The 14,637-nt window shown below is 63.5% G+C and overlaps 2 protein-coding genes across 3 annotated transcripts; both read left to right on the forward strand.

Annotated features, from left to right (window-relative positions):
- Nucleotides 1-142: 142 nt before the first annotated feature.
- On the forward strand, nt 143-2,697 carry SAMD10 (sterile alpha motif domain containing 10). The gene is made up of 5 exons (XM_075528204.1): nt 143-233; nt 1,588-1,769; nt 1,841-2,012; nt 2,439-2,579; nt 2,675-2,697. Exons 1-5 carry the CDS (start codon nt 143-145, stop codon nt 2,695-2,697), a joined length of 609 nt encoding a protein of 202 aa, XP_075384319.1.
- Nucleotides 2,698-6,174: 3,477 nt separating this feature from the next.
- ZNF512B (zinc finger protein 512B) lies at nt 6,175-14,631 on the forward strand. 2 transcript variants are annotated; one of them, XM_075527659.1, is made up of 17 exons: nt 6,175-6,553; nt 7,988-8,113; nt 8,203-8,345; nt 8,647-8,775; nt 8,911-9,635; nt 9,726-9,937; nt 10,034-10,105; nt 10,227-10,373; nt 10,523-10,647; nt 10,732-10,824; nt 10,966-11,064; nt 11,146-11,316; nt 11,403-11,597; nt 11,699-11,800; nt 11,914-11,976; nt 12,249-12,347; nt 12,527-14,631. In XM_075527659.1, exons 1-17 carry the CDS (start codon nt 6,442-6,444, stop codon nt 12,776-12,778), a joined length of 2,865 nt encoding a protein of 954 aa, XP_075383774.1. In that variant the 5' UTR covers nt 6,175-6,441; the 3' UTR covers nt 12,779-14,631. The 2 variants fall into 2 exon arrangements, with proteins under 2 accessions (XP_075383774.1, XP_075383773.1); XM_075527658.1 differs by having other exon boundaries at nt 8,647-9,635.
- Nucleotides 14,632-14,637: the final 6 nt, after the last annotated feature.

Below are 14,637 nucleotides of genomic sequence, written 5' to 3' on the forward strand. Positions count from 1 at the left end.
CTGGCGCAGCCGCGGGGACCGGCTCGGCAGCGGGGGACTGGCGCGGGGTGGGGCGGGGCGGCGGCGCACGTTCCCCGCGGCCACACGGCCGCTCTGCGCTTGGCGAGGGGCGTGTGCACGCGGCCCGGGACTGCGGGGACCCATGTTCACGGAGCTGAGGTCCAAGCTGAGCCCCCCGCGAGGCCGTGCCGGGGCCGTGCGCGCGGGCTTTGGGGAGCGCCGGGATGTGGACGGTGAGCAGGGCCGCAGCGGGCGGGGCGGAGAACACCGGCGAAGGCAGCCCGAGCGGCGGGGCCGCGGCCTGGCCGAAAGGGGTTCTGGTGGCCTTTGTCTTGCGCGGGAAGGGAAGGGACCTTAGGGATCAGCGCTCCTGGGCTTGCGCTGGCCCCGCACTTGGGATCACCTTTTTCTCTGGGCGCAGAAAACACGCCTCGGAGCCCGGACATATGAGACCGTAGTCGGGCCCAGCATCACCCCACCCCGCCGTACCCAGCCTCCCGCCCCCTTCTCTACGGGAATTCTGACATTGAACTGAGAGGGACAGACCCACAGGCGGCCAAACGAACTGACGGACCAGAGCCCTCTTCAGACCACTAACAGGAAGTGGGCGGGGCCGGAGGGCTGGCAGGTGCGGGCACTGCCAACGAAGAAAGCACCTTCCCTACACTGCGGTGGTCACGCTGATCACGCTCTGCACCTGCCTTGACCTTAACTTTAGTCATCCCTCTCCCCACCCCCAGAAAGTAGGGAGGCGGGTTTTCCTGTGCCTGGGCCTTCTTGGGCAAGGAGGAGAGGGTAATGGGTTTGTCTGTGGGAGGGAGGGCCACTCTCTGCCCAGTCGAGTTGGGGCTGGACGCCCCACCCTCCATACTTCTGACACACACACACACACACACACACACACACACACACACCCCACTCCCCTGCCCAGTCTCCATCCTGGGAATTGGGACCCCTCCCCCATGCAGTGGTCCCTCTGAGCCCAGGGGTCTGCCTTCCCCTATCTCAGTGGGCAGTGATCCCAATAACCATGGGTGAACTAAGGCTTGGCACGTGGCCAGCAGTTGATGTCCAAGAAGGCTGGGACTGTCCCTGGGCTGGGACTGTGTCCCTGGATACCTGTGCCAAACCATTACATGCTCCTGGCACCCACCTGCAAGGGTGCTGTCAGGCCCTACCAGTCTGTGCAGTGTGGCACAACCCAGGCAAAGAGACCCAGCAGGAAAGCCTAGACTGTGGGCCTGGCCAGCCCCAGAGCCCTTGTGGGTGAGTCACAGCTGGTCACCCACAGCTGGGGCAGTAGCCAGGGGGAGCATTCGGACAACTGGGCCAGCTTTCCCCCACGCAGCCTTGGGCTTGTGCCTGGCCTGCAGGCCTGCCCGAGGAGGTGGGAGTGACAGTCCTCATCTGGGCCCTAGCTGGGGTGAGGTCCTGGAGGGCGGACCAGGGCCAGAAAGTGGATAATGTCCCCAGCGCCATGTGGGTCTTAGGACAGCTGGGGCCCTCCCCCTGCCTTTGACGTGGAGCAGGCTGGCGAGGAAGGGCCTCTAGGCTTGCCCTGACCGCCTGGTGGCGGCGACCCTGCAGCCACTGCCCACTTCAGCTTCTGCCGGACCCTCTTGGAGCACACGGTGTCTGCCGAGAGCATCCCCTGCCCCCTGCCCCGGACGCCAGGCACCAGCCTCACGTGGCATGATGCCCGCAGCCAGAGGGTGGCCAGCGGCAGGCCAGTCAAGCTCCTGCAGCAGCCTGGCTCGGAGGCCCCCCAGGTATGCCCGCCCCCTCGCAGCGCAGCCCCAGCTCTCTGCGTCAACCCCTCAACGCTGCCTGCTCCCCACAGGGCCGGCTGTACTTGGACCACTATGGCCTGTACCACACGAGCCCCTCCCTGGGTGGCCTGACGCGGCCGGTGGTCCTGTGGAGCCAGCAGGACGTCTGCAAGTGGCTCAAGAAACACTGTCCCCACAACTACCTCATCTATGTGGAGGCCTTCTCCCAGCACGCCATCACTGGTACCAGGGCGCGGGCGGCAGCCGGGCATCTGGGGGATAAAAGTGCTGGGAGAGGTCGGTGGTGAATGGCCATGGAGGTGGACATTGGGAAGGGTCAGAGAAGGGAAAGCCTTGCCCCTCCACACTCAGTCTGAGTGCCCCCCCGTCCCTCTAGCAGCCCTGTCTCGGCAGCATTCTTAACCCATCTCTTCCCATCTTCACTAGCTGCCCCTGCCCTCCCTTGGCCTCCCTCATCTTTTCTCTGTGCCTTGGTGTCTGCTTTTCTGTCTATCTCTATATGCATATGCATTTCTGTTCCTTTCTTCCTGTCTGTCTTCTCTCTTTCTCTGTTCACCTGTCTTTGCCCTCATCTGCCTCTCCCTCGGTCAGTGTCTCACAGCCCTCAGTGGCCCTTGCTGAGTGAGCTCCTGCCCCACCTCCTCCCAGGCCGGGCACTGCTGCGGCTGAACGCAGAGAAGCTGCAGCGGATGGGGCTGGCGCAGGAGGCACAGAGGCAGGAGGTGCTGCAGCAGGTGCTGCGTTTGCAGGTGCGAGAGGAGGGGCGGAGCCTGCAGCTGCTCAGCCAAGGTCAGTGCAGGGGCGTGGGGGGCTGTAAGGCGGGAAGATGACCAGGGCTGCTCCCTGGCACCCCACTTCACCCTCATTCCTGCACCTCCCCCCAGCCTCCTACAGAAGTATATCCTAGCTGCTGCAGAGGCTGGACCCAGACCCTGGCACTGTGACTGACCCCACCAACCGGGATGAGGCAGAGCTGGCTGCGTGTGGGGCCCCTCTGTACCCTGTGGGGGCCTCCTCACGAACTTGGCCAGGAGTTGAGATGGGGCCTCCCTTGAGGGCCTGGTGAGGAGGGCAGGCCTATGAGCCCCAGCGAGACTATCTATATGCCCTCTCCTTGCCTGCTGAGCCCCATGGAAGGGGTCCAACCCCATCCTGTCCAGGGCCCTGCTGAAGATGGACAGAATTTCCTATGCCCCCCCAACTGTGCCCCATTTCAGGTACCCTCACGTGTCCTGGAATCCCCCCTCTGCCCCTTTGGTGCACATGGAAGTCAAGGCTTCAGGTCCAAGGAGGACCCCGAGGCCCCTAGAAGTAGCAGCTGGGGCTCCAGGTTGCCCTAAGCCCACACTCTGAATGACTCCATGCCCCACTCAGCCAGGGCTCCTTTGTTAAATGCAGACTCCTCCAGAAGCCATCTGCCTTCTGAGGGCCAGCCAGGGCTGGTGGTTTGGGACTGGTGCTGCCCCACAGAGGGACAGCGGGGGGTAAGGGAATCCTACCCTGCTCCCCTGCCCTCTCCCCTGGACCCAGGGGGCTCAGAAATCTCAGGGACGATGAGACTGAGCCCCCAGGCCTGTCATGTGCCCAGAGCTGGTCATACAGGCCCCCAGTGTCCCTGCCCCACCGTGTGTCTCCCCCGAGGGAGAGACCCTCTGCTTGGCCCCAGGCCCTGCTGTCTCCACCCTTTCCCTTCCTCTGTTGGGCCCCCACTCCCTGTCTACTCCCTGTTCTGTGCTGATTTTTTTATATCCAAACCAAGCTCAGAAATAAAACTGGTTCTCCAGTGGCCCTGCGAGCATGGTGGGGTGGGGAGGGGGAGTGCACCCTCCAGCCACCTCAGCTGCAGCCACCAGAGGGCAACACCACCATATCCACCTGTGGTCCTGAGTCCACAGGGCCTGAGGAACAGCCCCAGACCCTGCAGGCTGGCCTGTAAAGGGGTCTGAGTACACAGTGGCTTCGGGGCAAGTGGGGTTTCCCTGGGATCACTGCATCCAAATGAACCGCCCTGCAATGTCAGTAGTGTGTCTACAGGGGCGAATATGGGAAGAAGCTTGTGTGTGACTTGTGTATGTGACATTGGAGTCCCAGCTTCTGCTGGTGGTTCCTGGTGGCTCCAGAGATCCTGGTAGACACGTTGGCCCCTCTCGGCCTCCTAGGCCTTGTCCTGTGTCTCGACCATCTGACAGGACCACTTGCCCCTCCTTAGGGCCCAGATCCACAGCTTGTCACCTCACTTTAGTTAAGCTGTTAGGTTCTTCTTCCAAATACTCTCTCATGCACAGATCCCAGGCAGTGGGCACAAGCACCTCTGGGGCATTTCCCAGCCTCCCAAGCAGGGCAGCAAGCTGACAGGATGCACACATACCATGCCACATCCCAACACACACATCAGCAGACACCACACAAAGTCTGGACACATGGCTACTGACAGGCACAGACATATGGACATCCACAGAGAGCCAGACCCACACAACCCCAGCCACACACACACACACACACACACACACACAAGTAACACACCACTCACAACTTCAGATGTGGGCACATGGAGGAACACACAAACACAAGTCCACACCGAGAAGCCCAACAACTGGGTGGACATACAGGGATAAACAGCCTGTCCCCTCACACTGGCAAAGCCCATCCCCTACCACCCCACCTGAACACTCTCAGGCCCCCAGACACCCTGCTATCCAACCACCCCCTACAGCCTGGACACCCATGTACTGACACTCCAACTTACACACACACACCAACAGACCTCCCACTGAGAACTGCACCTGACACTGAAACAGACTTGTATGACAGGCCAGACACGTGCCCACACCACACTCAGATGCAGACACGCGCCACACACGTCACAGACACACTTCGGGCGGCATCCTAACTGGATGTTCACACACAGGACCGTCCTGGTGACACAGGTCTGGCCCCAAGTCTCCACAGAAAGCAGGTGGCCCTGACCTGTGCTTCAGATCCCCCGTCCTCTCCGGCCTGAGAAGCAGGGCTGCAGTCTCTGAGAGGAGGCTGGCCCCAAGTCTGCCATGACGCCTCTGCCAGCCCCAGGTATGCACCACATCTGCTCCCAGTGGGAGGGGAGGGGAGGGGAGGGGCTGGGCTGCAGGGAAGAAGGCCATTACCAGCTCACACCAACTGAAGGGGTCCAAAAAAGCTGTGGCTGTAAAAGGGCTTTAAAACTCACTTAACCTGGTTTTCATTGTCAAAGTAGTAGACACACCTGGTAAAACAAAACAAAAGGCACTCTGTCGCGGTCTGGGGCTGCTCTCCCAGGAGCACCACAGTTCAGCGGCTAGAAATGCAAATTCTGGGCACCAGCTCTCAGGGAAGGTTTTTCTGTTGCCTCTGAAGGAAGGGCTATCCCTTTTCCACGTCTGCAGGCTCAGCATTCCTTGGTGAGGTCCAAATGTCTCAGCAGTCCTGGGACTAGGAGGTTCTCAGCTCAGGCACTCCAGTACCCAAAGAAGGCACTCCACTCATGGTGTTTCTCAGTAGTACTGGGGTACCCCGCTATTCAGTTCCCCTCCGTCATCTCCTGTAAGATACAAAGGGGTGCACACCACACCCCGGAGAAACTCCTCTTCCCTGGGGTCAGAGCTGGGACCTGAGTTAGTCTGCTGCTCTCCATCCTAAGCCCCGAAACCTGACTGTGCCCCCATCACGAGGCTCATGACATCATTGCCCTGGAAAACACGGCCACTTTGGGGCACAGTGGGAGCCACAGTAAATGTGGTTGAGAGCGGCTTCGTAATTTCACTGCCCTGGAGCCCATGGGGGTCAGCAGGCTGCACCTGGGAGGTTCTGAGGCTGAATGAACAGCATCAGGGGAGCAGACGGCCTCTTCTTTCTCTGGACAGCAGCTGGGAGGTTAGAACTTTGGGCCTCAACGCTGGCGGCCCGGTGCACCACAAGAACGCCTTTCAATAGAATTAAGGGGTAGGCACAAGATGAAAGCATGAAGTCTCCTCCCTCCTTCTGCCTCTAGCAGTGTACCCTCCCCCAGTTGAGACACACTCCAGGGCAGAGGAACAACATTCCCAGTTGCTGGGGGTAGGGGTGGTTCCCAGTCAGCTCCAGTGGGGCTCTGAGGGCCCCCTCCAGACCCAACCCTACCTTGCCATCCCATGGAGGCCCCAGCTTTGGGAGCTGATTGGGGGGCTTGGGACCACCCCCAGGGTAGGGAGGCCGGTCTAACGGTGGAGACCCATCGATAAAGCCCCACGGCCTTGAGTGGGCCCTCTGGTGGCCAGAACTCCGGGCTACAGCACTGGCCTGCCCCTGCTTAGCTGGAGGTCAGTCAGGCGTGGGCACGCCGGCCTCCTGCCCCACCCTCCCCAGCCCTGGAAGCGGAAGGGATCCCTTCGCTTCAGTGCCTGGGCACAGGGCTCGGGGCACAGGGCCCGGTGGTGCCTCAGTATACCCGCTATGCACAAATGACTCCTGCTGACGACTTGCAACAGGCCAGTCAAGAGCACCGGCCACCGATCCCGCGCTGGCAGGCCCCCCCTCCCCCTCCGGCCCCCCCAGCTCGCCCCCTCCCCGTCGCGGAGCGACCGTAGGAATACCGCGAGAGTTCGCCCCCTCCCCCCCAACAGTAAAACTGTCAAAGGTGGGAGGGGCGGGAGCGCGCATGTGCGCAGCGCGGCGCGCAGCCTGCGCCGCCCGGACCCCAGCCCCTCGCCCGCGCCCCGCGCCCGGCGCCCCGACCCCGGCCCGCGCCCCGCCGCGCCCCGCCGCCGCAGGTAAGCGCCCGTACACGAGTCCCCGCCCCGCTCCGGCCGCAGCCCGGGCCCGCCGCGCCCGAACCCCGACCCCGCGCGGCCCGGGCGGGGCTCGGCCGAAACCCCGCCGCCGCCCCCTGCCGCCTGGGGACCCCGCGCCGGCCCTGCGTCCCGCGCCGCGTGCCGCGCGCTGCGCGCCTGCTCCTCCTCCAGAAAAAGTCGCCATTTTGGTTCACTGCCTCCCCCCGTCACCCCCCCACTCTGGCGTTCGTGATCGGCCCTAACTGAGACCAGATAGGGCCCCCACCGCAAGCCCGTGCAGGGCCGCAGGTGACAGGTGGGTGGGTGGTGAGGCCTGGCCTCTAGGTGTGTGTGCCTGACAGGCCTCCCGCGTACCCGCTGGGGCCTGGGCCAGGGTCCGACTTGTGCAGGATCCCACTGGCCCTCTGTGAAGGAGGGAGACGGGGAAGCCCCATGCCCTGGCGCTGCCTGCACAGGCCCAGTGGAGGGAGAGGAATTATCTCCCAGGCCAGTGGCCCCCTGGATGCCCTGCTGGCCAGGCTGGGACAAGATGGACAAACAGGGCCCTGGCCTACACCCACTTCTTGGGCCTCCAGGTCAGGTTGACTTGGGTGACCACTGCCCCTGGGACCTCTGGGAGGTTGCACCCTTGAGGAATCCCGGAGAAGTTTGTGTGGATGTCTTGGGCCCTCCCTCTACCCAAGTCCAGGATCTGGGCATCCCTTTTTGTAGGGGCCAAGGCTAGCCTGAATTGGTCTCTACCCTCGCCTACTGGGGCACCTCTTCCCCTGGTCTTGGGTCTCCATGTAAGGGGATCAAAGAGGGCTGGGCCCAGAGTCCCATGTCTGCCCCCAGCTTCTGCAGCATGGGGTACCCCAGGCTGGGTAGAACAGACCCCAGCAGCAGGGCACCCTCTGGGGAAGGCTGGACGGGCTGATGCTGTGCAGGTAGCCCTTGGGCAGGGGACCAGGCTCTGCAGGTGGAGGTGAAGGGCGAGAGCCAGAGCTGGTCTCTACCTGGGGGCCAGAGAGGACAGCTGTGGGACTCTGGTCTGCCCTCTGGGAAGGGTTGGGGGCCTCAGCACCCACCTTGGTCATCTTCCAGTCACAATGTCCTGGGCAAAAGGGTCTGGAGCGCCCACTGGGTAGGTTGGCACTGCTGGGTCCAGTGGGTGGAGTCAGCTCTTGGCCATGTCTGGGGACAGAACTGCCTGGGGCTGCTAAACCCAGACTTACCTCAGCAGGCCAGCCCCTTCTCAGAGTCTGCAGCCCTTACCCCTCTCACCCTCTCCCTCCCAGGGTCAGCCTTGAGGGTGAGGGTTGAGGGCCAGCGGGAGGCCCCATCTGTGTCCAGTCAGGGAAGTGCTGGACAGTTCAGGGGGTGGCAGGCCCTGAGCCTTGGGGCCTCACCGCTGTCCCCTTGCTCTGTCTGTAGCCATGACTGATCCCTTCTGTGTGGGCGGAGGTCGCCGGCCCCCAACATCCAGCAAGAGTGGGTCTGGCAAGGATGCTGGCCGGACTGACGCCCGACTTCCAGTGCTGCATGACCCCCCCAGGCTCGGTAAGGGACCTCGGGGCTGAGGAGAGGCTCAAGGCCTGGGCCTCCCAGTGCCCTGCTCTTGAGCCTGGTGTGCTCTGTGCCACCCACAGGGGTGCCGGTGGTCCGGAGCGGGCAGGTAGTGCCCAGCCAGGCTCCGCTGTGCTTCGCTCCAGGGAGCCCGGCCCATGATCGGACAGGAGGGAGGAAGAAGGGGCGGCCTAAGGCTGAGAACCAGGCCCTGCGAGACATTCCCGTGAGTGCCGGGCTGGGTGGGCCTCGGGGGGTCGGGGGAGTGTCTGCTTGCCCCTCACATGGCCAGATGGACCTCCACCTTGTGGCCTGGAGCACGCCCCCTCCTCGTGCTTGACCTAGCAACTGCAGTGAGGGCCAGCGGTGCAGGTGGGGGCGCTAGGACAGGGCTGTTCTAGGCCGCTGCTCAGAGCAGCCTGGGGCAGGGTGAGGGCCCAGGGCCAGCGCTGCATCTGAGGCTTGACTTGGGCCGAGGCCCTCTGAGGGGTCAGCAACCTGGCCTTGTCCCCGCCTCCCACCCCCAGAACTCCCTGACGAACCAGTGGAAGGATGAATTCAAGGCCCACTCAAGGGTGAAATGTCCAAACTCAGGGTGCTGGCTGGAGTTCCCCAGCATCTATGGCCTCAAGTACCATTACCAGCGGTGCCAAGGGGTAAGGGGCGTCCGGTTGGGGACAAGGAGGTCCGGGCCTGCCCGCCCAGGCTGTCAGCGTTCTCTCCTACTCACTGGGGGGTGTCTGGGCAGCCCCCCTGGGCAGGCCCTGCCCACACCTGCCCTTCCCGCTCAGGGTGCTATCACAGAAAGGCGGGCTTTCCCCTGCCCCTTCTGCGAGGCCGCCTTCACTTCCAAGACCCAGCTGGAGAAGCACCGGACTTGGAACCACATGGACCGGCCCCTGCCTGCCCCCAAGCCGGGGTCGGTCAGCCGGCCCGTTACCATCAGCCGGCCCGTGGGCGTCAGCAAGCCCATCGGTGTGAGCAAGCCCGTCACCATCAGCCGGCCTGTGGGCGTTAGCCGGCCCATTGGTATCAGCAAGCCTGTCCCGGTCAGCAGGCCCATCCCGGTCACCAAGCCTGTCCAGGTCAGCAGGCCCGTGCCGGTCACCAAACCTGTCACAGTCAGCAAGTCCATCACAGTCACCAAGTCCGTCCCGGTCAAGTCCGTGCCAGTCAGCAGGCCCATCCCAGTCACCAAGTCCATCCCAGTCACCAAGTCTGTCACGGTCACCAAGACTGTGCCAGTCACCAAGCCCACCCCAGTTACCAAGCCCGTGCCTGTCACCAAGCCGGTCACGGTCAGCAGGCCCATCCCAGTCACCAAGCCCGTGACGGTCAGCAGGCCAGTGACAATCACCAAGCCAGTGCCAGTGTCCAAGTTCGTGACAGTGACAAAGGCCGTGCATGCCAGCAGGCCTGTGGCCGTCAGACCCACGCCACCCTGCAAACTGGTGCTATTGGCCAAGCCTGAGAGCAAAGCTGCCCGTGCTGTGGGGAGGAACAGCGGTAAGAAAAGGTATGGGCCTGCTCTGGGCTGGGAGGCTCCTGGGCTACAGCTGGTACCCTTCACTTGCCCACCTACTCCTCATCTGCCTGCTGCCCATAGGGTTTCTGACAGCCCGGATGCCTGCCCTGTGCCACCCAAGCAGGCCAGGCCAGAGAATGGGGAGCTCAGCTCATCCACCACCGGCCCAGCCTCAGGCTTCCAACTGGGGGCAGACACCCTGAGCAGCCCCCTTGTGCCAGGTAGCAGCAGAACCTCAGGGGTCAAGGAGGCCTCGGGCCTTGCCCCTGAGGACCCAGAGCGGATGAAGCACAGTAAGCCAGGAGCTGGGGAGTGAGCGGTCGGGCTGGGCAGAGGCTACCAGCTGGCCACTTGACTGGAACCTTGCCTGTCTTCTCTCCTCGAGTCAGGAAGGAAACAAAAAACCCCCAAGAAGTTCACAGGGGAGCAGCCATCCATCTCGGGAACCTTCGGGCTCAAAGGTGAGAGAGCTGTTGGCGAGGCTGTGTGCACCTGTGTCAGAGGCTCCCCTCTACATCTTGCTTGTGCACATGTGGCAACGCTCTGCCCATTCCTGACCCCATTTCGCACACGTGTACGCAGGCCTGGCCAAGGCCGAGGACAAAGCTCGCATGCACCGTGCCAAGAAGCAGGAGCTGACGGGTCTGGAGGATGCGCGGAAAAAAGAGTCCACTTCTGTCAGTGCTGTGGGCAAGGAGGTGCCAGCCCCTGTGGCCCACCCAGCCCCAGGTGGGGGTCTCTGAGTGGTAGGGCAGGTCTCAACTTCGGTTGGGGGCTGGGGTACAGGGGTGGGGCTGGGTGTGGACCCTGGGTGCTGCCCTTGGTGTTGGGGATCCAGGAGCCCAGCATGGCCCTGAGACCCCAGTCCTGCCCCTCAGGTGGCTCTGAAGAGCAGTGGCAGCGTGCTATCCAGGAGCGAGGCCAGGCTGTCTGCCCCACGTGCAGCGTGGTCACCCGCAAGACCCTCGTGGGGCTTAAGAAGCACATGGAGGTGTGCCAAAAGGTGAGGCCGGACGGACCCAGGGGCTTGGAGGGGCCCAGAGCCTAGTGGGCTAGGGCCCAGTTGTGACAGCCACTCTGTCTGCAGCTGCAGGATGCCCTCAAGTGCCAGCACTGCCGGAAGCAGTTCAAGTCCAAGGCCGGCCTCAACTACCACACCATGGCCGAGCACAGCTCCAAGGTGTGCCCAGAGCCAGGCCCCTCCCCAGCTCCTCAGCCCCTTCCCCGTCTCTGCACCTGGCACTGGGCGTCCTGTCCCTGCTCCCTGCAATGGTGGGCGGGGGCTTGGAAGCCTGGCACTGACGCTGCCCTGTGCCCACAGCCCTCTGACGTGGAAGCCTCGGAGTGGGGCGAGCAGGAGGAGCGGGAGCGGCTCCGCAAAGTGCTGAAGCAGATGGGAAGGCTGCGCTGCCCTCAGGAGGTCAGGCCCAGAGGGGGTGTGGGTAGGAAAGGGCCTTGCCGACCCTCCCCCCCTACCCCTGACCCCAGCCGTGACTCGTAGGGCTGTGGGGCCGCCTTCTCCAGCCTCATGGGCTACCAGTACCACCAGCGGCGCTGCGGGAAGCCCCTCTGCGACCTGGACAGCCCCTCCTTTCCCTGTGCCCACTGTGGCAAGCCCTACCGCTCCAAGGCCGGCCACGACTACCACGTGCGCTCCGAGCACGCGGCCCCAGTGAGTGTCCGCCAAGTCCTGTGCTCCCCTCCCTGGGTGCGCTCCGGTGCTGCTGCCTGGCCCTCAACTCCTGTGTCTGCTTCCAGCCCCCTGAGGAGTCTGCAGACAAGTCCCTGGAGGCCGAGGACCTGCTGGGTGTTGAGCGCACCCCTAGTGGCCGCGTCCGCCGGACGTCAGCCCAGGTCGCCGTGTTCCACCTACAGGAGATCGCAGAGGACGAGCTGGCACGGGACTGGACCAAGCGGCGCATGAAAGAGGACCTTGTGCCTGAGACTGCGAGGGTGACTACCCGGCCCCTCAGGAGGCCCCCGGCTCCAGGCCTTGGGCTCCCGGCCTTGGCCCTCCCTCCCCACCCTGACGCTCTCGGGGCTTGTCTTCACAGCTCAACTACACTCGGCCGGGCCTCCCCACACTTGACCCCCAGCTACTGGAGCTGTGGAAGATAGAGGTCAAGGAGAAAGGCCATGTGAACTGCCCCAACGAGGTGAGCCGGTGGGCGGGGCGGCCACTGGGGACCAAGCACTCTGGGGTTGGCTGCCCTGGACCTTCCAGTTTCTCACTGGGGACCACCTCCCCACTGTGCTCTTATTCCTCCAGTGCTGCGAAGCCATTTACTCAAGTGTGTCTGGACTGAAGGCCCACCTCGCAAGCTGCAGCAAGGTGGGTGCTGCCCTAGATCGGGCGCAGGGTCTGCTGCACAGCTGGCCAGCTTGTAGCCCAGCCCCATTCCCACAGCCCCTTCTGGTAGAACTGCTGATTCGCCTACCCATTCAGCCTAGCCCAACTCTGCACGGGGCCCCTAGAGGGCCCCCGGAGCCTGCCTGCGAGCTTCTCCATGCTCATCCAGGCCCAACCAGGATCTGGGGGCAGGGGGGTGTCCTCCAGGAGGGGCTGACTCTGACCTGTAGGTGCCTGTCACCCTTGCTTTGTAGGGGGACCACCTGGTGGGGAAGTACTGCTGCCTGCTCTGCCCCAAGGAGTTCAGCTCGGAGAGTGGGGTCAAGTACCACATCCTCAAGACCCACTCAGAGGTGAGGGGCAGGCACAAGGGAGGCGGGAGGACTGGCAGGCCTTGCCTAGTGACCTGGAGGCTGGGCTTTGAAGAAGTCAGGCCCCTCTGCCACACAGCTGCTGAACATGCTGTGGCCAGGCCTGGCCTAGGGGTTCAGCACTCCCACCAGGGACTCCACAGGCTGCTGCTTCTTCCTAGAACTGGTTCCGAACCTCCGCAGACCCGCCCCCCAAGCCCAGGAGCCAGGATTCGCCGGTGCCCCTTCCAAAAGAGAAGGGAAGCATGGACGGGGGCAAGAAGCGAGGTCGCAAACCCAGGGAGCAGACCCCTGAGGAGCCGGAGCCCCAGCTGCCCCCACAGCGAGAGGACTGGCCACCGGGGGGGAGGGACAAGGGGGGGCGGGGCTCCATAGCCCGGAAGGTGGGGACTGGCAGGATGCCTGAGAAATGAGCTCAGACAAGCAGGTGGCTGGGCTGTGGTTCTGGTGCTGCCGCCAGGCCCCCCTCTGTCCAGGGCCAGCCTCCTCCAACCCATCTCCATCCCTTGCGGCTGCCCAGAGGCTGGGATGGCCCTCTCTCGGGCCGGGCGGAGGGGGATGCAGAAGTGCAATAGATGTCTCCTGCCCACCCTAACCTGGCAGGGCCCGGAGGGAGGGGGGAGGAGGTCAGGGTGGGCAGGACAATGCAGGCACCCGGGGGCTGTGGCCACTCAAGCTCCATGCTGGCCTGGTTTTCCAGTTCCAGCTCCCCTCCCCCCTCCCTTCTTCCTCTGTGGTCCAGGGGTTCTTCCCTTGAGGCCTGGAGTTCCTTGGGTCACCAGATATGAGCTGGCTGGACAGCTGCTGCAGTCAGTCTGCTAGCTTTCCTGCTACCCAACACTGGAACATCCGCACCAGCTACCTCCCTGGCAGATGGGCCTGCCCTGTGCACTGTGGCCGGGGCTCTGCCCTCGCTCCCCCCGCCCCTCCACTGCCTAGGATGCCACCCCACCCTGTTGCCTCACTGGTTTGGCTTGGGCCCTCTAGCTAGAGACATGGCCTCTCAGCCCCCCATGCACTCCTGGCTTAGGATGAGGGTGGGGGTGGGAGTGGGGAGGAGGGGTGGCCCTTTAGAGTCTGCTCTGTCCTGACATGCCTAGGGGACACCATGGCCGGGCCACAGCCAGGCAGACCTGATGGGCACACAGCCAGTGTGTATGCTGTGGTTGACCTAGGGCTGGGAGGTCTGGAGCTGGCAGAGTGGACCCAGCCTGAGCAGGTGCCACTGGGGGCAGATGGCTCTTCTGGTGGCTGATTTGGCCCCGGACCCTCCCCTGCCTGCCTCCTAGGTCTCTTGTGTGGCTGCTTGGTGCAAGACAGAGCCAGCAGAGCCAGGCCTGGTCACAGCAGTTGAGTGTACGAGGCGGGTCTCAGCTCCCACCTAGTCTTTGACTCCTGAGGTGTGTGGTCTGCAGCAGCTTGGGGTCCAGCAGCGAGGCCAGGGCCACCTCACAGAGGGGTCTGCCAACGGCGGGACCTAGATGGAGACTCCCAGGGAGGTTGGATGGACGGATGGGCCGGCTGAGAGTCTGGTCTGCCCGATGTGATGTTGCCGACACGATGTTTCCTGGGTCTGGTGTGCACCAGTCTTGTTGCTGTGACAACTAACCACCTTTTTTTATTCTGGTTTTATACAAACACTCACCACAGTCTGATGTTTCGGTGCTAAGAGTTCCCAGTGTGGGCAGTGGGGCCGGGGGCCGGGCTGGGGGCCTGTGATTTGCAGACCTCCGCTTACCCAGGCAGTGCTGACTCAGCTTGGCCAGAGGCCCCCAGCTCCTATCCCCAGGGGTGGTCCTGCCCCAGGGAGTGTGGGCTGGAAGCTAGGTGGTGGGTCTGGGTGACCCACAAGCTTCCTGTCTGACTTCTTTGGCTACAAGGCACTGGTCCTCCCAGCCCTGGTCGGAACTTTGAGGAGTGACTGGGATTTCCCCTGCCCATGCTGCCCGATCTGATCTGGAGATGATAGGGGGGCCTGTGAGCCAATGTAGAGGGTTCTGGGGGGCGGGCCAGCAGCACAGGCAGGGAGCTGGGGCCCGGAGGACTAACTTTTCTGTGCCCCCAGTATCAGAGCACAGCTGTGGGGGCAGTAAGGCGGCCACACGATGGGGGTAGGAGTGGTTGTTGGTAAAGCCTCTAGGCTGGGCCTCAGTGCACTGCTCGCACTTGATGCCCTTGTTACCTCAGCAGGAGGGTCAGGCTCCACCCTCCAGGGAGGGTGGCGGCCACCCCAGCCTCTCAGGTACTTGGCTTTGGGGAGAAGCGAGAGGGC

Source organism: Tenrec ecaudatus, chromosome 12 (genome assembly GCF_050624435.1).
Source record: "Tenrec ecaudatus isolate mTenEca1 chromosome 12, mTenEca1.hap1, whole genome shotgun sequence".
NCBI lineage: Eukaryota > Metazoa > Chordata > Mammalia > Afrosoricida > Tenrecidae > Tenrec > Tenrec ecaudatus.